Source organism: Petaurus breviceps, unplaced genomic scaffold (genome assembly GCF_028583685.1).
Source record: "Petaurus breviceps papuanus isolate PSGF00001 unplaced genomic scaffold, PetGlider_PUasm1.0 37, whole genome shotgun sequence".
In the NCBI taxonomy this organism is placed as follows: Eukaryota; Metazoa; Chordata; class Mammalia; order Diprotodontia; family Petauridae; genus Petaurus; species Petaurus breviceps.
The window spans coordinates 98,313,012-98,338,015 of record NW_027186296.1 but is presented as its reverse complement, the minus strand read 5'-3'; the positions used below and the strand labels follow the sequence as shown (position 1 = coordinate 98,338,015).

General features: G+C 37.4%; 1 protein-coding gene across 1 annotated transcript in view; it reads right to left on the bottom strand.

Moving 5' to 3' along the window:
* Positions 1–25,004, bottom strand: part of PLPP4 (phospholipid phosphatase 4) — a 212,983-nt gene that overhangs the window by 28,163 nt on the left and 159,816 nt on the right. Inside the window, exon 6 of the mRNA XM_069099101.1 lies at positions 21,937–22,107. Coding sequence (XP_068955202.1) covers positions 21,937–22,107 — 171 coding nt within the window. The remainder of the gene's footprint in view (positions 1–21,936; positions 22,108–25,004) is intronic.

The window sequence follows — 25,004 nt, the reverse complement described above, 5'->3', positions numbered from 1 at the left end:
ATTGTGAGAAAATGAACAATTTTATGTAAAACTCGAAAGGTTCTGTGTAAACAAATCTAAAGTAGGTAAAAAGTGGATGGGAAATAGATAACTGGAGAAAAGCTTTGCAGTAAGTTTCTTCTTTTAATTTTGTTTTTACTTTAAGTTACAAATTCTCTTCCTCCCTCCATCTCTTTTCCCATTCATTACATACAAGTCATGCAAACATATTTCTACATTAATCACATTTTTTAGAAAGCAAGAAAAATACACTTCAGTTTGCATTCTGAGTCCATTGCTTCTCCATATGGAGATGGACAGCATTTTTCATCATGAGTCCCTTGGAATTTCTGGCGGATTATTATGTTGATTAGAGTTCCTAAGTCTTTCACAATTGTTTATCTTTATAACATTGGCATTACTGTGTACATTGTTCTGGCTTTACTTACTTCACTTTGCTTCAGTTCATGTAAGTCTTTCCAGGTTCTTCTGAAACTGCTCCCTTCATTATTTCTTATAATTTAATATTACTCCATCACAGTCATATACCATAACTTGTTCAGTTATTGCCCAATTGATGGGCATATCCTTAGTTTCTAATTCTGTGTAACCACAAAAAGAGCTGCTATATGTATGGATTCTTTTTTCTTTAATCTTTTTAGAATATTGACCTAGTAGCAATATTTTTGAGTCAAAGGATATGCACAGTTTTATAACCTTTTGAACCTAGTTCTAAACTGATCTCTAGAATGCTCCACCAATGGTACGTTAGAATACCTATTTTCCTACATCCCCTCCAGCATTTCTCACTTATCTGCTCTGTCATCTTAGACAAACTGATAGCTGTGTGTGTTAGAGGTACCTCAGTCTTAATTTGTATTTTTCCAACTATTAGTGAGAAAGAGCATTTTATATGACAATACTCTTAAATTCTTCCTCTGAAAACTACCTGTTCACATCCTTTGAATATTTATCAATTGGAGAATGGTTTTTATTATTTATAAATTTGGTTCAGTTCTGTATATAACTGAGAAATTAGACCTTTTGACTTGCTATAAAATTTTCCCCACTTTCTTGCTTGTCTTCTAACTTTGGCTGTAATTTTTTTTGTTTGTGTAAAAAATAAAACCCTTTTAATTTATATAAACAAAATTATCCATTTTACCTCAGGTAAATCTCTCTATCTCTTGTTTGAGCATGAACTCTTCCCATATCCATAGATATGACAAATAATTTCTTCCATGTTCCCCTACTTTGCTTATGCATATGATATCATCCTTTATGTCTAAATTATATTTGTTTTGAGCTTATTTTGTTATACAGTGTGAGATAATGATCTATGCCCAGTTTCTGGTGGACTGCTTTCTAGTTTTCTAGCAGTTTTTGTCAAATAGCAAGTTCTTACCCCAACTCCTGGGATCTTTGTGCTTACAAAACACAAAACTACTATGCTTATTTGCTTCTTTATATTACCTAGTCAATTCCATTGATCATGCACTCTATTTCTTGTCCAGTGCTTAATTATTTTAATGATTACCACTTTGAAGTATAGTTTGAGATCTGATATTTCTAGATCCCCTTCTTTCACATTTAAAAATTAATTCCTCTGTGCAAGTTTCTTTTTTCTTTTTTTTTAAAGCAATTGGGGTTAAGTAACTTGCTCAAGGTTACACAGCCAGTTATTATTTTTGTGTGGGTGCCAAGTATCTGAGGCCAGAACCAATCCCAGGTCTCTCAATGCCAGGGCCAATGCTCTTACTCACTGCGCCCGCCACCTAGCCACCCCTCTGTGCAAGTTTCCATGATAAAAGTTTTTATCTAAAATATATATGGAACTTATTCAAATTGTTTAAGACTAAGAAAACATTTCCAAGAGAGGAATGGTCAAAAGATATGAAGTTTTCAAAAGACAAAATCTAAACTATCAATAATTATATGAAAAAATGTTCTGTCATTAATAATTAGAGAAATGCAAATTAAAGCAACTTTGAGGTTCCATACATATCAGACTGGAAAAAATTACAAAAGAGGAAAATGACAAATGCTAGAAGGGCTTTGGGAAAACAGGTTTACTAGTAAACATTTGTGGGGGCAAGGGCATGTGAAATGGTCCAATCATTCTGGAGAGCAATTTGGAACTATACCCAAAGGACTACAAAAATGTGCATACCCTTTGACCTAACCATACCACTTCTAGGGCTGTATCCCAAAGAGATCGTAAAATTGGGAAAAGGACCCACATGGGCAAAAATATTTATAGCAGCTCTTTTTGTGGTAGCCACTGGAAACTGAGGGGATGTCCATCAATTGGGGGAATGGCTGAACAAATTGTGGTATATGAATGTAATGGAATACTATTGTGCTATAAGACAGACTTCAGAAAAACCTGGAAAGACTTATATGAACTGATGCTGAGTGAAGTGAGCAGAACCAAGAGAACACTGTACACAGTAACAGCTACAGCATGTGATGCTTGACTTTGATAGACTTAGCCCTTCTTAGCAATGCAAGGATCTAAGACAATTCCAAAAGACTCATGATGGAAATTGTCATCCACATCCAGAGAAATAACTGTGGAGTCTGAATACAGAGCAATGCGGACTATTTTCTTTTTGTTTCGTTTCTTTTCTTTTCTTTTTTTTCTTTCTCATGGTTCCTCCCATTTCTTCTAATTCTTCTATATATGACTAATGTGAAAATATGTTTAATAGGAATGTATATGTAGAGCCTATATCAGATTGCATGCTGTCTTGGGAAGGGGGTAAGGAAGGGAGAGGAAAAAAATTTAAAACTTATGGAAGTGAATGTTGAAAACTATAAACAAATAAACTTATTTGAAAAAAAAAAACATTTGGATCTATGCCCCCAAAAGTAACTAAAGTGTGCATTGTCTTTGACTCAGCTATAGACAGGGTATAAACCCAGTAACAAAGAAAACATAGAAGAAATGTGTACCTATAAATGAATAAATGAAAAAATAAGTGTATTATGTATGCATGTATACCAGGTTTTTTATGGTAGCCAAAAATTGGAGACTGGGGTAGGGATGTCTCCTATTTGAGGGAATGGCTATACAAATTGTTATATAGGAATATAATGGAATATTATTATGCCATAAAATGATGAAATGGATGGTTTTAGAGACATATGCAAAGATTTATATGCTGATAAAGCGTAAAAAGAATAGACCTGAAAAATTTATACAATGATAACAATATGGTAAAAAATAACTTTGAAAGTTTTCAGAAGTCTTGTCAATGCATCAATAAACCACAAGTCTAAAGAACTGAAAAATGAAACATACCACTCATCTCCTAACAGAAAAGTGATGAATTTACCATGCATTAAAAAGACATATTTTTAGACATGGCCAGTATAGGAATTAGTTTTGCCAGACTATGTCAATAAGTATACATTAGGGGCATATGTATGTATTTATCTTTCTATCTATTTTTATTTGCTTCATAGTGGCAGGGAAGATAAGGCTAGTGGAGGGGACAGATTAACAAAAAGGAACAAATATAGCTATGATACATTTATTTTAACATAATTTATTAATGTTTAATGGTATTGTTCTTCATTAAAATTCATGCGCTAAGCAACATTGCCAAAAAGGAATGATGAGAACACACTGTATCATTTTCCTATTTTTAAAAAAAAGTATTTCAATGCATGGCTTTAATGGGGCAGGACTGCTATTGATATTACTGTTATTAGAAATACATGAAGAGTATTTATTGGAAAAAAATGTGTTAAGTGCACTGGATTCAAAATGAACATCATCTATATCTTTTAAATCACTGCATGTCTAAGACACATTAGCTGGGAGAAAATTAAATTTAAAAAAAAAGCTACTAATGGCCAGGACTATTAATTAAATCAATTCATTTGGGGGTAACAGGGAAAAAAAGAATGCTAGTGTTATTTTCCCTCAAGGCGAGTGGATTTGGGGTGTAAACAAAAACTTGGAAATAAGCACTCTTTCAAGTACTTTAAATCATTTTTCTAAGAAACAGCTACTGAGAAACCTTGGCATGCTTTGATATTAGTGATGTAAGTACCCCATTGCTGAACTCATGGCTCCACCAAAGCATTTCCCCTTCTCTCATTAAGCATATGTGAAGTTGGTAGCACTTGAAGATTCCTTCTAGTACTTAATGGAATATCCAAGAAGGAGTGGACTCCCTCCCCACTTCAAATTCTTCCTCTGTCTAGTTATAAGTGAGCTAGATGATGGCTCACATGAAGGATCCCATCTGTTAGGCAATCAACATCTTTATTTACAGAGCCAGAGAATTCCTGATATATAACAGTCTTTCTATTGTATTTCTCTGAGTAACATCAGAACATCACTCTCTGAGACAAGGATGAAGGTGATTATTTTGAAAACTATAATCCACTCAAATAATATATATATGCATACATATATGTGTATATATATATATATGATTGAAGCTGAGATTACTCTACCACAGCACAGGCACAAGACTCTGGAATTTTAGTGACTTTCCTACACACTCATTTCTTTGAACCCTATTGTAAGGATTCTCTGTCTTTTAGCTAACCAGGTATGGAAGACTTTGAGTCTCCTTGGTAGTGGAAAACATTCCAACATTAGAGATGATTTAATTGGCCTGAAGCAGCTGCTCTTTGTATTGAGCCTATAAAAAATGACTTGAGAGATCTACTAGAGATAATTCAGAGCAATCCAGAAAGAGAACTGAGGAAGACCAGAGATCAGATTCAGTCTGTCCATTGGGATAGGCATTCCTCCCTTCCACATAACCTCCAATACACACACACACACACACACACACACACACACACACACACACTCACTCACACTACTATCTCCCACTCATACCCATACACAAGAGAGGACAATGATAGAAAGGCACTGGTAGAGACTTTCAGTTCAAAAAGCCTCCAGGTGCAGTAGAAAAGTTAGAGTTCCTAGACCAAGCTATACAGAGGTATAGGTAGGATCTCCCAGACATGGAGAGGGTGAATGACATGGGCACATTGTAGAAGTTCCTGAACCTCAAAATTCTGGAGTGATAAAGTTCTTAGACTAAGAACTATGCACATTCCTCTTAAACCAAAAGAGCAACAAGTAACTAAGTCATGATGCAAAGAAACAAAACTCAGGCTTTATTTTCCACAAGCATGATGAGTGACCCAGACAGGGCAGGTCCAATGGTAAAGAAATTGCCTCTAGAAACCTTGATTTAGCTTTGCTTTACTGGTAGTGCTTGGGAAGGAGAGATCCTAACCCTTAGGATAGAACTCTAAGAGTGTAAGTCCCAGGGGTGAAAGGTAAGACTCACTAAAATCTGAGGAGTTAATATCTAACAACTTCAAATTTATTTCTTTTCCTAGGGAAGTCTAAATCCTTGGCTGGGGGTACTAGTACAAATCTGGATGCCTATATAAGTCCTTGGACTGGAAGGTGGGATTCAGTGGAGGGAAGGAGAGAATGCCTTGGTTGCAGTGGAGTTCTTGAGTCACTTTTGTTTCCTGTATTTTTTCTCTAGGGTAAAATAAAGGCTGTCCTGTGCTTGCACAGGAGCCCTTTTATTCATATCTATGAAGACCCATTCATGAGCCAGATTCTGAATTTCCCAGAGAAAACTCTGGATGCGAACAAAATGAGCCAAAGAGAAACTTTTTGGAGGGCAGATCTCAAGATCAAGCCTAGTACATCTAAGTCTAGAATTAGAGATGCTGGGTTATAGGTTAGAGCTATCAGCACAGTGCTTGATACATGGTAGACACTGTGTTTATTGAACTGAATTCAATCTTCTTTAGAGTTTTGCTCAGATATATGGAACTGGTCAAAACTACCTGATTATTAGGAATATGACACAAAGACATCTTAGAATGAGTCCTAAACAAAAGGTTAAAGTGGCTTGTATTCAAATGAATGCAATTAGCTGTCCCCCCCCTCTTTTTTTTCTATAAGGACAAAGAAGAACGAATAGGTATGCAGTAGTTTTCAGCCGTTCACAGCTACAAAATTTCACTGTATAGAGCTCATAAACACAAAGTTTATGATGCCCAAACAGATTACTGATGCTAGCTACACTATCTCTCTGCATTAATTTTCCCCCTATCCACTTTCTCTAACACTATAGAATTCCTGAAGTTTCAAGGCTTGAATGCACACTGTTAATCACATGGCAGAGATTCTTGGTGTGACAGTTCTACACCATGGGCTATGTAGTTAGTGTCAATATATTCAGTTTCTGGGCTTGAAACTTGCCAGAGAGCCCCAGGTGCTACAACGAACATAAAATTGGGTCACTTTAACTACATTTTAGCTTTTGTATAGGTCAGGCCATTTTCAAGATATTCCAGAGGGAAATATGATCTCCAATATGCTTTCCCAAACACTCTACTTCCTAATCTCTTCTCTCAAGACCTCTGTCAACTGTAAGAGAGAGAGAGAGAGAGAGAGAGAGAGAGAGAGAGAGAGAGAGAGAGAGTGTGTATCAGCTTGATACAGTAGGGAAAAAGTGGGCTTGGAGTAGGAGGACCTAGTTTCATATTGCCTCTGCCTCTCACTACTCATGTGATCCTAGGCAAGCAGTATATCCTGTCTCAGTTTACTTATCTGTAAGACTAGCATGTTAGATTAGGTGGCTTTTAAGATCCCTCTCAGCTCTAGAAAAAAAAATCCTATGATCCTAAATAGGAATGGAATGGAGGAAAAAAAAGGATTTGAGTAGCAGTGGGGAGGAAAGAGGGATGCAGTAATGTTAATGGAAGTTTTAAAGCTTTGGAAATTACTGTCAGTTGACTGGGGATTCCTATCTCCTAGAGAAATGTAATGTACTCCAATGTAAAACAAACTAATTTAAATCAAAGTTTAAACAGGGCAATAACATCTCATAGCATTAATGATGTAAACTAATTTTCTCGTTATAAAATGTGCAAGAATTCTGTTTTGGCTTTTGTTTACAATACTTGGAGACCTGAGCAGGGTACTGAGGGTCTCTGCTCATTCCCACAGGCTGTTCTAGTCATTCTATAAAGGCACCATGGGTAATATAACAAAACCAGGTGGCTCTGTCAAGATTACCCAGAAGACAGGGACTAGGGAAACATTCTGCTTCTCCCAAATGGAAGCATATTCTTTTTTGGACAACACTGTTTACACACTGGAAGAAAAATATAGAAGAAAAGGGAGAGAGAGAGTAGAGGAGGGATGAGGTCTACATATTTGACCACACTGCCAAGGGTAAGAGTTGCCAGAACATGTAAGGAGACAAAGCAGAGCAAACAGGGCTGATGCACTCTCAAAAAACTGGGAAGGGTAACCACGTATTATGAAGTATGATGATATGGGGGTATCCAAGTATGATGACATGAAGGTATCCAAGTATTATGCCTGTAATGGTTTAGGGTGTGTGATTTGTTCCACTTGTTAATATGTGTGTGCTCTGCTGGCCCCCCTACTTCTCTAGGAAAAGCAATCAGGAAATTTGTAATGTTGTGATTTCTTGAGTTTTTGTCTGTAGCTGTCCTGTTCACTGCCCTGGACCTGGACATATATTTTTTTTAATTGGTGGATATGGCAAAAAAATAAACAAACAACCCTGTTTTGAATGTTGATGAAAGATATACAAAGTTTTAATCTGTATATGAGAAATCTCTGAGTGATGTCCTCATGAGGGATATCAGTATTAAAAAAAAACACAGAAGGGTCCCTGCCAGGACAGCATTGTACTGGCTTATAAACATCCATCTTCCACTGGCTGCATTTAGCACCAGGCTATGTCCATATAACTGAATCATAATTGAAGAAACTCAACCCTGGAGGGGACCTAGTCCAATGCACATCTGAAAAAGAATCTCTTCTACATCACAGTTGATAAGTGTTCATCCAGTCTTGGTTGGAAGTCCTTCACTGAACGGAAACTCAATACCTCCTGAGGCAAGATATTCTACTCCAAGATAGTTCTAATTGGAAAAAAAAAGTTTTCCCTGACATTAAGCCTAATTTTGTTTTTTTGCAACTTCCACTCGTTACTCCTAGTTCTGACTTCTAATGCTCTCTTGCAAATGACAGTCCATCAAATACTTTAAGACCAGTATGATGGGCCCACCAAGACTTCTTGAAATGATTCCTTCATTCCTAGTTTATTCAATTGATCTTTATATGGCATATTCTCCAGTTTTTCCTCCCTCTGGGCTACACAATTCTGCACAAGTTTCAAATTGAGTTTTGTTTTTTGTTTCTAAAATGGAATGCCTAGAACTGAGTATAGTTCCCTACTTGTAATGTCTTATTGTTCAATTGACAATTCAGCTATATCCAGCTCTTTGTGACCCCTTATTGGGGTTTTTGTGACAAAGATACTGGAGTCATTTGGCATTTCCTTCTTCAGCTCATTTTTCAGATGAGAAAAATGAGGCAAACAAGGTTAAGTGACTTGCCTAAGGTCACACAGTTAGTAAGTGTCTGAGGCAAGATTTGAAATCACGAAGATGAGTCTTCCTGATTCCAGGCTTGGAACTCTATTCATTGAGCCACCTAGCTGCCCAAGGTATAGTGTGACTAAAGCCGAAAGCCCAAAGGAGAGACACCTCAGTGGGGTAGAGTTAAGTGAAGTGAGCAAGACTTTATTAAGCACCTACCCTGTGGCAGGCACTATCTTAAGTTCTGGGGACATAAAGGTAGAAGCAACCAAAAAAATGGTCCCTGCTTTAAAGGGGCTCATAGACTAATGGGACACACAACATGGAAATTACTATGTGCAAATAACATTGGATAAATTGGAGATAAATCTCACAGGGAAGGAACTAAGAATGATAAAGACCAGGAAAGGTATTTTACATAAGATGAGACTTAAGCTGAGATTTTAAGGGAGCCAGAGAAGCTACAAGACAGCAATGAGCAGGGAGAGAGTTCCAGGAACAGGAATGTTATTGCTATTCTTTTATGTATACCTGGGGAAGGGTATTATTTGTCAGATGTGGTATGGAGCATGGTAGAGATCAAAATATGTGGAAATGGAAATTATATTGCCATTAGAATATATTATAGATGAGCTAAGATAAAGACAAAAGAGATGTAGCATTTGGGAAATGGATCATCAGCTTGACACAGAGACATGATAACACCATGATGGAACTTCCATTACCTAGAAATATGCTGGAGCTCTCTAGGTTAAAAGTAGATTTCCTAATAATTTCTTGCCTCATTTTGATAATAATTTCATCCTTCAAAAGATGGAAAACCCATCAAGGAGTTTATGATACGTGTCCCCAAATGCTACATCTATTTTGTCTTTCGCTTCAGGTAGCCTATGAGGATTAATTAAATCAACTGGGATTGTTTAGCCTAGAAAAGACAAGACTCAAAAGAAATATAACTGTCTTCAAATATTCAAAGGGCTCTCATGTGGAGAAGTTACTTGAGTGGTTCCATTTGACCCCAGAGGACAGAATAAAGAACAATGGGTAGAAGCTGCAAAGAGGAAAATATAGTCTCTGTGTCAGACAAAGATTTCTTAAAATTTGAATTGTTCAAAGCACAATGGATGGCCTTGAGAAGTGATTATATTCCCTTCCTCGGAGGTCTTCAAGAAGAATCTGGACCCTCTTTAGGGGGCGGAGGCAAGATGGCAGAGTAGAAGCAGGACCTCTGCCAGGTTCCAGCTTTCACCTTCCCCAATACATGTAAAAGGGGACTCTAAACAAACTTCAGAGCTGCAGAACCCACAAAATGACACAAAGAAGCTAACATCCTGTTGAAGACAACCCGGCAGGAATCAGCCAGCGCAGGGCTCTGGGAGCAGAGCCCAGCCCCACACCGAGGTTTTAGCCCCAGGACGGGACTGACCAGCTGGGCTGGAGGGACTCCAAATCACCAGCACCTGTGGTGGTTTCCAGAATTATCAACACATAGATGCTAAGGACAAAGTGAGAGGTCATTGCAGTGTGGGCTTTGGGACCCAGTAGTTCGGAGTGCAATGAAGAGAAGAATGCCTTGAAAAGCCAAATTTGTCAGATGGAAAAAGAATCTGAAAAGCTCAATGAGGAGAATCATTGCTTCAGAATTAGATTAGAGCAAATGGAAGCTAATGACTTTATGAGAAATCAAGATGCTATTAAACAGATCCAAACAAATGAAAGAAGAGACAGCAACATGAAATATCTCATGGGAAAAAACACTGACCTGGAAAATAGATCCAGGAGAGATAATTTAAAAATTATTGGACTACCTGAAAGCCATGATCAAAGTAAGAACCTAGAAATCATCCTCCAGGAAGTTCTGAAGGAAAACTGCCCTGATATTTTAGAACCAGAGGGCAAAAGAGAGGTTGAAAGAATTCACTGATCACCTCCTGAAAAAGATCCCAAAAAGAAAATTCCTAGGAATATTATAAGCAGGTTCCAGAATTCCCAGATTAAGGAGAGAATATTACAAGCAGCCAGGAAGAAACAATTTGAATATTGTGGAAACACAATCAGGATAACTCAGGATCTGGCAGCTTCTACACTGAGGGATCAAAGGGCTTGGAATATGATATTCCAGAGGTCAAAGGAGCTGGGATTAAAACCAAGAATCACCTACCCAGCAAAACTGAGTATCATGTTTCAGGGGAAAATATGGTCATTCAGTGGAAGAGAGGTCTTTCAAGCATTCTTGCTGGAAAAAAAAGAGTTGCATAGAAAATTTGACATTCAGATACAAGAAGCAAGAGAAGTTTAAGAAGGTAAACAGGGAAAAGAAATCATAAGGAACTTATCAAAGTTGAACTATTAACATTCCTATATGGAAAAACAATAATTGTAACTTATGAAACTTTTCTCAGTAGTTGAAGGGAATATACATACACACACACACACACACACACACACACACATATATATATGTCTATATATGAGGGTATATGGGCATATGAATACATATGTGAATGTGTGTATCTATGTTTACAGGTATACATAGATAGAGGGCACAGGACCAATTTAACAGGAAGGGATGATACTTAAAAGGTGAAATTAAGAGGTGAGAGGAATATAATGAGAGGATACGGGGAGCGACAGAATGGGGTAAACTATCTCATATAGAAGAGGCAAGGGAAAATGATTACAATGGAGGGGAAGAACAGGAAGGCAAAAGGGAATGGATCAACCTTATTCCCATTGAATTTGGCTTGAGGAGGGAATGAAATACACACTCAATACGGTATCTAACCCTCCAGGAGAGTAGGAGAGGAAGGGGATGAGAGGGGGGATTATGGAAGGGAGGGAAGGCTGGGGGGGGGGGAAGTTGGGAGCACCCACTTTTGAAAAGGGACAAGATCAAAGTAGAGAATAGAACAAGTGGGAGGTGGGATAGGAGGGAGGGAAATATAGTCAGTCTTTTACAATATATCTATGTTATTGTTTTGCATTAGCCACACATGTACAACCTATACTGAACTGCTTATCTTCCCAGTAAGTGTGGGTGACAAGGGAGGAAGGGAATGAATGTGGAATTCAGTGTTAAAATCAAATGTTTATATATATATATATATGCTATTATTAATACTATTTTACATGTAATTGGGAAATAAGATATACAGGCACTGGGGCATAGAGATCCACCGTGCCCTACTGGAAAAGGTGAAAGGGGTATGGGAGAAAATATGGGAGAGAGCAGATTGGAGGAGGGGATATCCTGTGGGACTGCTATTTTGGGGTGGTGGGTAGGGGAAAAATGGGGAGAAAATTTGTAACTCAAAATCTGGTGGAAATGAATGATATAAATCAGAAGTTAATAAAGCATTTGAAAAAAAAAAAGAAGCTGGATGACTATTTATCAGGTAGGGTATAGTGGGGATTCCTTTGGTATATTGGTTGGACTAGATGGCCACTGAACTCCCTTCCAACTCTCCAATTCTGTGTCTTTGATTTTCATGATAAAATTACATTCCACTTTCCACCTATTCTCTTTAATTACATAATGCATAGCTTTCCAGAGTCATAATCCTGTTGTAGAGCTAGTTCCAATTAAGTCTCAGAGATATTTATGAGGCCAAATATGATAGAACTTCTACTTCATCTTACTTCTTACCTATACTTCATGCAATTTCAAAAAGTTAGGAGGCCATGGGTTTTATTTCTGACTCTTTTCTTTGCCATTGATGGTTTCTCTTAATGTTTCCTCCTTGTCTCATATAATCTTTACCAGTGAATGGAATGCAATCTCGTCAACGGTGACAGTGTAAGTGAATCACTTAATTTGGTTACTTCAGTCATTTTAGCAGTCAAGCTGAATTGCTATGTAAGATAGTCATTGGACTGCCCCAAAAATGTCCACAAAGACAACTGAAAGTAATTGATTGTACCATGTCCAACGTTCCAACTATAAAACAACTAATAACAAACTGAATCATTGAACATATATATATAGAGAGAGAGATATATAGATATATAATAGAATGTGAACCTCTTGAAAGCGGAAACTACTTTGCATTTTGTCTTTGAATATCCAGCACTTAACATGGAACACAGTACGACTTAATAGCTATTTGCTGCATTGAGTTCATTAGAACGCAACTCTTTGAGGCAGGACTGTTTTCTTTTTTGTCTGTACATTCTCAGAACCTAGCATAATGCCTTAAACATAGTAGGTGCTTAATAAATGCTCATCATTGAAGTACAGCCCCTGGCACATAATATGCATTTAATAAACCTTTATTGATTGATAAATAAACATCAGTCACCAAAATATAAGGGCACACCTAGAAAAAATCAAGTCGTGAAAGTGAGCTGACTGTAGCCTCCAGAAACAAGCTCTCAATGACAACCTCCATGTCTAACTATCAGCGCCTTGGCTTTCTTCTCTTTCTTGCTTATACAAATGCAAGTGAGATAATGCTTCAAAATGCTTATCCTTCCAAATGAAATTGCTCCCATTTAACTGCTCCTGGATCATTGACTAAACATCTGAACATGGAAATCATCTTTATGATCCTGAAATAAAAAGGGATCAACGGTCTGTCACTATAGTTGCCAATGCACATACAGTGCTATGGGGGAAGGGGAACTAACATTGCAGAAAACTTAGTAGATAGTTGCAAATTATCCCCACTTAAGTTTTCTCGTTGTGCTTATAACGCTAATAATTAAGCAAGGGGAAAACTTAATAGCTTTGTATCGCCAGCATAGTCTGTGTTAGTGTTGTTCTGTTGTTGTTTTTTTTTTACATGAAGAGAAGTCCAGCCAAGGTTGAAAAATGTGAAGCAATATTGTTATCAATGTAAAGATGTATTATTAAAACTCTACTAACATTGGATGGTAAGATAAATATGATAGTCTAGTAAATCCATCCAATGCAGCATACTGGAGGTCTTTTACTATTCACACATGTGTACAAATATATGTATTTATGTATATACATATTGTGTGTGTGTTTTCTTGGTATTTCCCCTTAGTGAGGTTCGTTTCCATCATCTGTAAAATGAAAGACTTGGAAAAGATAATCTTCCACTCCTAGCAACTTCTTTTTTTTTCTTTTTTGAGGGCAATTGGGGTTAAGTAACTTGCCCAAGGTCACACTGCTAGTTTTTGTGTTAAGTGTCTGAGGCCGGATTTGAACTCAGGTTCTCCTGACTCCAGGGTCAGAGCTCTCTTCACTGCACCACCTAGCCACCCCTCATCTAGCAACTTCTAAAGGATCTATGGTTCAGAGTGAGAAAAGGACTTGGGAGGGGTCTTTGGAGGGCACTAGAACCAGCACTACCTAAGTATAAATTTTCTCACCAACATTCTAACAAGTGATCATCCTCTCTTCACTGGAAGACCACCAGGGATAGAAAGTGCAATACCTCCCAAAGCAAACAATTCCCCTTTTGGACATTTGTAGCAAATGGTCTTCCCCTCTTCACTGGACAACCACAAGTGACCTAAAGCAAACAATTCCTCTTCTGAACCCCTCTGCTGAAAAATTCTTTCACTTCACAACTTTCAGACTCATAGGCATGACACTTAACACAGCTACTGTTCCTCAAATCTGGCATTCTCTAGAGATACCGCATCCCATGCTTTCGCACAGGCTCTCCTGCATGTTTGGAATATACTCCCTCGTCACTTTCATCCCTAGCTTCCTTCAAGGGTTAGCTCATATGCAACTTTCTTACCTCCTAGTTTGTAACAGTTCACTCCTTCCTCAAATCATCATTTATAAACTTGTGCATTTACATATTGTAGCTCTCTAATAGAATGGAAGCTTTTTGAAGGCAGGAGATCCTTTTTGTTTCTGTGCTGACATATTTTGTGCCTCATGTAGTATTTAATTGAGTGTGTGTTTGTGTGTGTGTGCACATACATATTTTTTGTGTTATTTAATAATTCTAGGGGGTGCTTGGTGAAGAAATTCCTTCTACTAATGCAGATTGAAAACTATTCTGGAATTTATATTGTTAGAAAATGTCCTGGGGCATTAAGAGTTTAATCAATTTGACAAGGGTCACAAAGCCAGAGGAAGGACTTGAATGTAAGTCTTGCTCATTCTGACATTGACCTATCTACTATGCCATAGCACCTTTTTCCTTGCACATAGTAGGGCAAAAACACACACAATAAAATTTCCTTCTGGATAGAGACACCACCAAATGTGACCAATTCTCACGTTTGTTGATCTTGCTGTTGACTTTGGCTATGTATCTTCAATAAATTCTTGTTGGATTGAATTCCATCCTCTGTTTCTAGCTCTTTCCCCTAAGGCTAGACAGAACAAGTCTAGTTCCTTGTCTCAATGGCAATCTTTCCCCAGTTTCTTCAGAGGATTATTATAACATGGCTTGTACCATTTCCCCATTCTCATTATGCTCCTGATGGATATGCTTCAACTGGTCAATATCCTTGCTAAAACATGGCCCCCAGAACCAAATGCAGTGTTTCTTGTGACCTGATAGGATACAATATGGTAGGATTATATAACTACTTCTCTTGATCAGGACACTATGTTCATATTACAATGACATATTTTGCATTTAATTTTTGTCTGCCATATCAGCTGTAGGCCAAGTCAACTTGTAACCAAATAACTTTTTTTTGCCTTAACTGTTCTTGCTCCACATCCCTCCCATCTTATACATACACAATTAATTTTTTTAAAACTCAAATGCATTCATTAACATTCATCTGTTCAGGTTTACCTTGTCTAATTTAATCTCACATTCTAAACTGGATGAATCTAATTTATATTTTTGGATCTCGACTCTGACATCCCTTCATTTATGTGTCATCTAAAACTCTAATAAACACTCAATATACACCTTCTTCCAAGAATAAAAATGTTGATGAGATTAGGGCCAAGAACATAATGCTGCAGCATTCTTCCAGAGACTTCACTCCAGATTTATAGGAATCTACAAATTATCAGTTGTTGGCTCTGATTGTTCCATTAGCTCTGAATCCACTAAGCTATACTATTATCAAGTACATCCTTTGTCATCCTATTGTTAAAAACTTCTTTCCAGGTATGCTCTTGCTTATGCATTTTCTTTTGATCTAGCAACAATATTCAAAAAGAAATGAAGTTAGTATAGCGTGTCTTATTCTTAATGAACCCCTGCTAGTTCCAAGCAATTACTACTTCCTTTAGTGCCCATAAACCTTCCGTTTAATAATGTTTTCAATGCTTTTTCCAGGAATTGAAACTTCCTGGGATTAATACAACAACATTTATTAAAGGAGGAGGAAATGAAATTAGTTAGGACAGGGTACACCTTCACAGAACTTACAGTTTAATAGAGAGGATAAGACACATAAATATGGAGCAACACAGTAAATGTACAATGACTAGCATACAATCACAAAATTTGAAAGCTGAGAGGGACCTACACAAACATAACAGAAATCCTTAGGGTTGTATATCTGACAATTGGTCATGTACTATATAATAACTGTACATGCACAAATGTACTTTCAGACACACATACACAGACATTATATGTGTGTGTCACACACACACACACATAGAAGTTTAAAGAGAGCAAGCTTCTCTGAAAAGCTTGAGAAATAAGATGGGCAGCAAGCATAAGTCTGCCATTAAAATAAGCTTATTTGCTAAAAAAAATTCAGCACCACAGCAGATTCATTCATGTAGATATATATATATGTATCTATATATCTATACATCTATCTATCTATCTATCTATCTATCTATCTATCTATCTCTGTGTAATGGTAATGTAATTTTGAATCTGAAGGTCCCTTGTGTTGGCAAAAGTAGCAGGTACTTAACACTTAGTAACTGATTAAGCCTCTGTTGGGGAAACAGAAGGTATGAACTCCTGTCTCCTGTTGCTGATATAACAGGAAGAGGTTGGCTGAAACAGGAAGTAGCTAAGGTGGAGGCAAAGTCAGAATTTCCTTGAGACCAAGATCTGGTGTCAGAGCAGCTACAGAAGAGAGAATGGAGAACTGAGTCCTGAGAACTTGTAGTGGTGGTGGAGCTTCTTCTGAACAGGATCCCCAGAGCCCAGAGCCAGGAGGCCAGAGCCAGGAGCTGGGGCCAAGAACCAGGAGCCCAGGAGCCTTGAATCTGGAGCCAGGAGCCCAGGAGCCAGGGGCCCAAGTGACTGAAGCATGACTGGGATGCTGAGACTTTGTTTGAGGCTTGGTTGAGCCTTGAATTCCCTGGAGCAGAAATGGTGAGGGATCTGACATGGACCAGACCCTGTGAAGTTAAGTGTGGAGGAGGACCTGACAAGAGAGCTGGTCAAGGAACTGGGAGCTATCTGCCATTGAACCCAGGTGACAGTCTGGTGAATCCAGGTAGAATCAGGGATCATGGAAGGGGATCCAGGGAATCTGAGAACAGGCCCCAAGTCTCCTTGGGTACTGAGTAATTATGGAATTATAGTTTACTAATGACCTCAGGGGTGGAGGATTTTGTGTATGATACTTAGTAAGACTTTGCTGAATAAGTGACTGATTGTACTTTGAGTACTTTGACTATTGTACTTTGAAACTACTGATAAATGACTGATTGAGTTAATCAAGACTTTGCCCCAAGAGTGGAAGACTTTGATACTGCTCATAAGTGACTGATTGAGTTAAATTAAGAGTGGATATTTTACTTTGAGACCATGTTATGAATATTAATTGTGATTTTCTGTGATCAGTTGTAATATTGTGAATGCTGTACCTTAATTTTCCATGGATGTTTTGCTTTTGTTATGGAATAGAGTGATCACTATACTGGGTATTCAGAACCTTAAAAGCTGTTCACAGTAGCAGTTCTTCTGGAAAGCTTCTGTGCATAGCATTACACTACATGAGTTTTCTATTTGACTACAGGGATTGGTACTGATCATGAAACTAGCCAAAATAGACAGACTGACAATGACACAATATAATTTCCCTCTGGATAGAAACACCACCAGAATGTGACAAATTCTTGTGTCTTAGCTGATATTGCTATTGACTTTGGCTATATATCTTTAAGCCTGATATTAGAGGTCTATTGCAATCTGTTGCCACGATTCTTTGCCAGCATTTTCACATAATTCTTTACTTGGGGTGGGAGGTGGGGAAGATAGCTCATCATTTTCCATGCCTGAGGCACTGCCCATTCTTATTGCCTCTAGGCCTTTTTTCACATCATGTCCTTTGCCTAAAATGCTCCCCCCCAAATTCTGATCATTGAAATTCTACCAATACTTTTAGGAGAATAAATATAGGATCTAGGATTTATTGGTATAGGGAACTCCTGGGTAAGGAAACTCCCTCTACTAATACAGATTATATAGTAAGTTATATCTATAGTGACTAGCCCAGAGTCATACAGCCAGCATGTGTCAGAGATAGGACTTGAACTCACATCTTCATGGGTTCAAGACCAGCTTTTTAACCACTTTACACAGTCTTTCCTTCCAGGACTTTATTAAATGTCACTTCTTCTTTAAACTCCCCCTAATTCCTCATGATTAGAAAATAATCTCATCCGACCTCATATAACCTCTGCTTGTGAGTTGAATATTCCCTTATAGATAATAAACTCCCTGAGGAAAGGTACTGTGTTTTAATTAATTTTCACAGGGCCTATAAAATGCTCTGCATATTTTATTTTGTTTAGTTGTTTCAGTTGTATCTGACTCTTCATAACCCCATTTGGAGTTTTCTTGGCAAAGATACTTGAGTGCTTTGCCATTTCCTTCTCCAGCTCATTTTACAGGTGAGGAAACCAAGGCAAACAGGGTAAAATGACTTGCCCAAGGTCACATAGCTAGGAAGTGTCTGAAGCCATATTTGAACACAGGAAGATGAGTCTTCCTGCCTTCAGGCCTAATACACTATTCACTGAAGCACCTAGTTGCCCCTGCAAATAGTAGACTTTAATAGATAATATTTGTTGTACTAAAGGAAAATTTTGAAATGACTAATGTTGGGCTGAAATTAACTTCAATGCTAGTCGTATATATTACATTTGCATTGTTTTTCACTTTGGTAGAATTTGGGGTACACAATCCTGAATTATGAGGCCCCTTACTCCCCCTAAAAATCAAACATAAAGACATTAGATATGTCAGCAGATAATACTATATGCAACTAGATATAGTTCAGCTGTTCATTATAGAACATTTGATCACTTTAAGACCAAAATGTTTTTAGTCCAGAAAAAAGGACATCTTTAGAGGGAGGCTTCCAATATTTCAAAAAATATGATACCTATGAAAGCTATAAATTCATTATTAAAGTTTAATTTTTGGAAAATCAAAGGCACATTCACTTTTGAAAAGTTTTATTCATTTCCAAAATCCAAAGTAGTTTCCTAAAATCAAATTAAAGTTATTTTAAAAAATGTATTATGTACAGGAACCTTTTGAATCAATACATTAGTACCTAGGTCTTAGATAAAAATGTATGATAAGCTATTGGTGAACACTAAACTGTACCAAAATTGAACAGGAAGGGGAAAATGGGTTTGAGGAATTATGTGCTTCCCAAGTTAAATAAAAAGGTTTTTCAATGTTTTATGTACAGGAATCCAACTGAATCAGCCCATTAGTACCCAGATCTTGGATAAAAAATGTATAAGGTAGTGGTGAACATTAAGCTAGACCAAAATTGAATAGGATGGTGAGAATGGGCTGGGTTACATTGGAGAAACTGTGTGCTGTTTTTCAGTGACTCCTGGTTGCTTTTTGACACAAAACACATCTTTTCTCCACCAATATTTCTCAGTTATGTTATAGGAATGCTAATCAATGAGCCCTAATATCTCAGAAAAACTTCAAGTGCTGGTGAGCCAGAGGTCGATGGAAAGATATGTGTTGGGCATAAACAGAGTATAAAATTTTACCAATATGTGTGACAGGTGGTGTTAAAGACATAATTAAAGAATGTTGGACCAGAAAATGAGATGGGATGTTAATTTGAAAAGATATAAGGATAACACAGGAGCAGCCTGATTTACATTTATATCCATAAAATTTGTTAAATTAACCAGAGAAAGGTTTCTTGCATGTTGGGCTTATGGAGGAATACCAAAAGATTTGGACAATATAACAAGGTGAGAAGAAATGGAAGTGGCATTAGTGGAAAAGAAAACCTCCTACCAATGAGATCATAGTCCTTTGAAGGACAGAAGCAAAGGGAGAGCTTACTTAATGATTAACACACACGTGACTCCCTTTACAATGCTTCTAATAGAGAATAACACTAGTATCTGTCTTACAGGATAAGTGTTAAGTGTCTGAGGCTGGAACCAAACTTGGGTCCTCCTGACTCCGGGGCCGGCGCTTAACTCACTGCACCACCTAGCCGCCCCTCAGAGAATTCTTTTATTATGGTTTGGGTTATATTCTTTAATCTATTGTACATCGGAATCCAAAAAATTAATGGTGTCATAGCTCTAGAGATAACATATGCTTATAAAAAGTACCATGAACAGTTTTTTAAAAGTATTTTTCTCTTCCTACCTTCTTCACTTAAATGAGAGGTATCTATTTGACAGTGGAGCCCTTGGGAGGTCATACATCTGTCTCAAGGGTGCTATCATTACTCAGTCATCCTGAGGTAACGACTGCTTTGATTGCTGGTTTTAGACCCTACAGTATGCTCTTCCGAACATCCATGTGGTGGGAAATCTTCATCATTTCAGGACAGATTCACCTTTTAGAAATCGTGAAAAGTGACTCAGAACAAAGTCCAGTGAATGAGGCTGGTGATCAAGCTGGGCAGTAGCAACATTATCCAATACTGAAGTGTAAGATTAATACCTGAAGGGTAAAAAGGGTCATCAATTGGGTCTAAAGGCAGATCCCACAGAAGAAATTAGAAAATATTTAGAACCATTGGCAGCCCCAATGGCTAAAGTGCACAAAGGAATTTCTTTGAAGGATAATTCTCACTCTCACTTCAGAAAGGAAAACAGGGCTATGCAAAACAAACAGGCAGAAGACAGTAAAGGAGGCAGTGTACATACACAAGGAAGGACAGATTCCCCTGGGGAAGTCTCCAGAGCATGAGGGCTGTGGGAGCCTGCTAAATGGGGAAGGATGGGTTATTACAGTGACCTTGCTAACAGGGCTAGCTATTAGGAAGGAAGCTAGTATGTCTTGCACAAAAATGGTTGATAGAACTGACCTAGATGTGGCAGCAAGAGAGCAAATGGAGAGCAATTTGAGTACAATTAGAGTACAGTTAAGACTGGCACGTCTGCAGCTGGCTTTGGGGTCCTGGGTCTTTCTGATCTCAAATCATTATTATGGTGAATGGTGTTGGGGGTGGTGGGGCAGAGCGAGTTCATAGTTCATGATACTCCAGAACTCATATATAATATATACCAGACCTGGAGCAGTAAATCTCCTTATATCAATATGAGAACTAAGGTCAGCTTTAGCCTAGAGCTGTCTATCCAAAGTACATCAGCTGAGCTTACTCCCAATCCTCTATCTCCTGAAAAAGGGCAGCATCCTGTGAAATTTCACATTCTGTGAAATGTATATTCCAATTCATTTGTTAATGAAAATAATCAGTGCTGTTGTTTCATAATTTTACCTGATATAGAAATGTGTACTTTGGTCTTTCTGATTGGATCCTTCATACATCTTTGTCTTTTGAAAAATAAAAGAGCTCGGGACACTGTAAAGAATGTTTTCACAGGGACAGCTGGGTGGCACAGTGAATAGAGCACCAGTACTGGAGTCAGGAGGACCTGAGTTCAAATCTTTCCTCAGACACTTAACACAAAAACTAGCCATGTGACCTTGGGCAAGTCACTTAACCCCAACTGCCTTCCAAAAAGCAAAAAAAAAAAAAAAGGATGTTTACATAAAACTAAATATGGTTAAGTAGAAAAGTAAAGCCACATCTTGTTCCATAAAGCAGTCTTCAAAAAGCATAAACAGATAGCCAACATAGGAAGTCATACCCTTACCTGCATGTGCTCTGCTCAAAGGCATATATATTTTGATTGCTGAAACTTTATAAGATATCTTGGAGCTTATGGGCTAGATTATTTTTTTGAAGGATCATAAAGCTAAGTCACTCTGACTCTCACTGATTGGTCAACAATAGGTCCCAGTTCAAGCCTACTTTGGTCATTTTCAATGGTCTAATGTCTCAGAGGACAGAAACCCTGAAAGTTTTTCCCTCCCAGATTAATTTTTTTTGACTAGGTAGAAGAGGTCATTTTTTGCTCATTTCTTACCTAGCATTAACCATTGATTAGGTGTTGCCTCAGACAAGCTGAGACTTGGAAATGACCTTGAGTAAAAAAGGACAAAGTATCCCACTGCATCCAGGGCTGTTTCTGGTCATCCTGATCTACATCTTGCCATTGGACCCAGATAGCTCTGGAGGAGAGAGTGAGGCTGGTGATTTTGCACAATGCTGCCTCACTTAAATCCAAGTCGCTTACAATTCATGACATTGCCTTCCCGATGTCATGGTCCTTTTCAAGAATAAAAAACAAACAAGATGGAGGAGGCGTCCTCTGTGGCTCACCTTGCCAGTGATGCTTGTAATCACACATGCGCGACAGAGCGATCATCATGGCACAGTACAAAGGCAGAATTGCTGCACAGAGTCTCCAGCTTTTCCCTCGCCCATTCTCTGTGAAACAGTGCAACTTCCCAGCTAGGTAGAAGGTTGTAAAGCCCAGGCCTGAAAATGCAACTGACAAAGAAAAATAAAACATGTTACCCAAAGAAGCAGTTAACAGTAGGTTTTCAAGATCCCTTGATTGAGACTTAAAAGACCTAGTTTCAAGTCCCAGTATCACAATTCCAAACACTTAATTGTAATAACTCCCTGGACATTTTGGAATGTCTTGGAACCTCAGTTTCTCTAGTTGCCAGATGCTGGTGAGACTTTTTCTACCTACCTCACAGGATTGAAGCAGGAAAGCATTTTTGTCAACTACAAAGCATCATATAAAGTTTAGCTCATATCAAGCACCAGAAAATGTCAAACCAATTGGTATATAGTTAAAAACTCTAGCTGTTCAAGAGGTTTCAGATTTAAAAATAATCTGAGCATTCACTTGATTAGTGACTAATTAATCACCATAACATAGTACAGTGGCTTTCCTTAAAGTAACTCAAAAAACAAATGAAGTGCACGTGCTGATTTTATAACATCCCTATGTTTGTACATAGGTGACATTCTCCTTTTCCTGAGGAGTAAATTGAGGCAACAATATGAAATAACCTGGAAACACAGAGAGGCAAAACTAGGAGCAGTTGTGCCTGTCAAGATGATACAAGGACAATTGAACAATTCGGTGACATTGATCCATTTGGTGAATAAATTAAGTTTAGTGAATAAATTAATAAATGAGGAACAGTAGTTTATTTGAATTTTTCAGTCATTTCATTCAATATGGAATCAACCCTGTGTAGGCATAGGATTGTTTTCCCTCATAGACTATACTGTATCATAAAATCAATGTGAATGTTCAATACTGACATTGTTCAGTGGCACTAGATGGTAAATTTCATATCTGCTAATGGTTAGGAAGAATTGAAAGGGAACTCAATGAAGAAACATAAAATATAATATTATGATTTGGAACTATGTTCCCAAGGACAATTGTCAGGAAGCCAAAGTGTTGACATGATTGATGTCAAAGTCAATTTTGTAATATGACCATCCATTTAATAGTTATTCTACATGATTTTAAAGCCTGGTCACATAACCTGATTTTGTAGATAATGTTAGAAACCCTCTTACATGATTGGCCCCTTTTTGAGAATTAATGTATTCAGTGACCCAATTTGTTTATGTCACCATGAACAGTGGACAGGACAATGTACTAGGAATGAGGAGTGGTGGTCTCTAGCCCTACCTCTGCCACTAACTAAATGAATTTAGAAATAGATGATGAGAAGTTTGGAGTAGATGATCTGAAAGTTTCCTTCTAGCTCAAATGTCTATGAATCCATTATTCTAAAAGATCACTTAAATGATCTTTTCCCACTAGAATATTCCTACTCTTTTTAGCAAATATTTACTATTAAAATAGAGAAAAAAATGAAATAATATAGGTAAACCATTCTATTCTACCAGACTGACAAGATGAGTTTGAAGATAACAGCCACTATACCCCAAAATAAACCTTTAATTTTTCCTTGCTGGATCTTCTGATGGCTAAGGCAGAACAAATAACCATGTCAACATTTTAATGCAAACTTCCTTATGTTTCCTGCAAATAGGGTTGTTAACTCTTCTTCAATTACCCTAATAATCTTTTACAATAGGTACTATGTTGATGGCAATGAAAACATATTTCCAAAGGATAAATCATGGAAAATGTAAGTCTGTATATATCTGTCCTGAAAGGTAGGGAGGAGTGAAAACGAAAATCATATAAAATTATCACCATCAAACATTTATCAATAATGTATTCTATACAAGGTTCTGGGTGGGACAGGAAAGAAGTAGAATATGTAGTTTTCTACATTCAAGATGGTTATAATTTTAAAAAGATAATGCTTATATGTAATATTGGTGTGAATACAATCTGTCCCAGAGAAATGACTGTGCCTCAAAACTGAGATACCTTTGAAAAGCAAAAACATTCTGAAGATTATACAAAAACATTGTATAAGATGCTTTTACTGCAAAATTTTTCTTCCATGTATTTAAAAAAAAGACTTTTTAAAGTGGGTTTTGATAATTTAGATTGTCTTCATCACTTTTTTCCTTTTTTTTTTTTTTGGAGGGGGAAGGCAGGGCAATTCGGGTTAAGTGACTTGCCCAAGGTCACACAGCTAGTAAGTGTTAAGTGTCTGAGGCCGGATTAGAACTCAGGTCCTCCAGGGCTTGTGCTCTATTCACTGTGCCACCTAGCTGCCCTCCTCATCATCAATTTTGTTGTCATTCTTTTCTTTCCATTCTTCCCATAACATATCACCAGCATCACATTCCTTTTTTGCTTCCCTATTGTTTATAGTTTTAGCACAGTTAATAATTTCTGTCTTAAAATTCACAGCATAACTGCATCTCTAACCCATCATGATTACTGTTTTCTAACACGTTCATCCACATCTTTGCAATACAAAAAATACATACAACCATTAGACCTGCTTCATAAAACAGTGGGGGGAAAAAACCTTGGAGTAGGAATTCCTATCTTGTTTCAAGTACAATAACTGCCTGTGTTATTGTGACTTGATGGACGAAATCATTACACTTCTCTGGGACTCAGTTTCCTGTTTTGTAAAGTAAGAGTAATATTGATAATACCTACCTCAAAGGGTTGCCGTGAGACTCAGATGAAATAATGCAGATGAATCATTTTGTAATCTTGAAAACACTATGTAATAAATGTCAATTATTATTATTAAACTTGTACCTGAGCAAAAATCCCTTCCTCAGCAATAAATGATAGTGCTATATAATATAAACTATTATCATTATCTATTTCAAATGAGTTAATATATAAAATGCCTTTTAAGCTATAAAATGCTATGTGATTGCGAAATAATAGTAGTATATTTCAGAACCTAGTTAAAACCCTGTATTTTAAAGTCTATTAGTTCTCTACAAATAGATAGCCCGGGGTGAGGGGA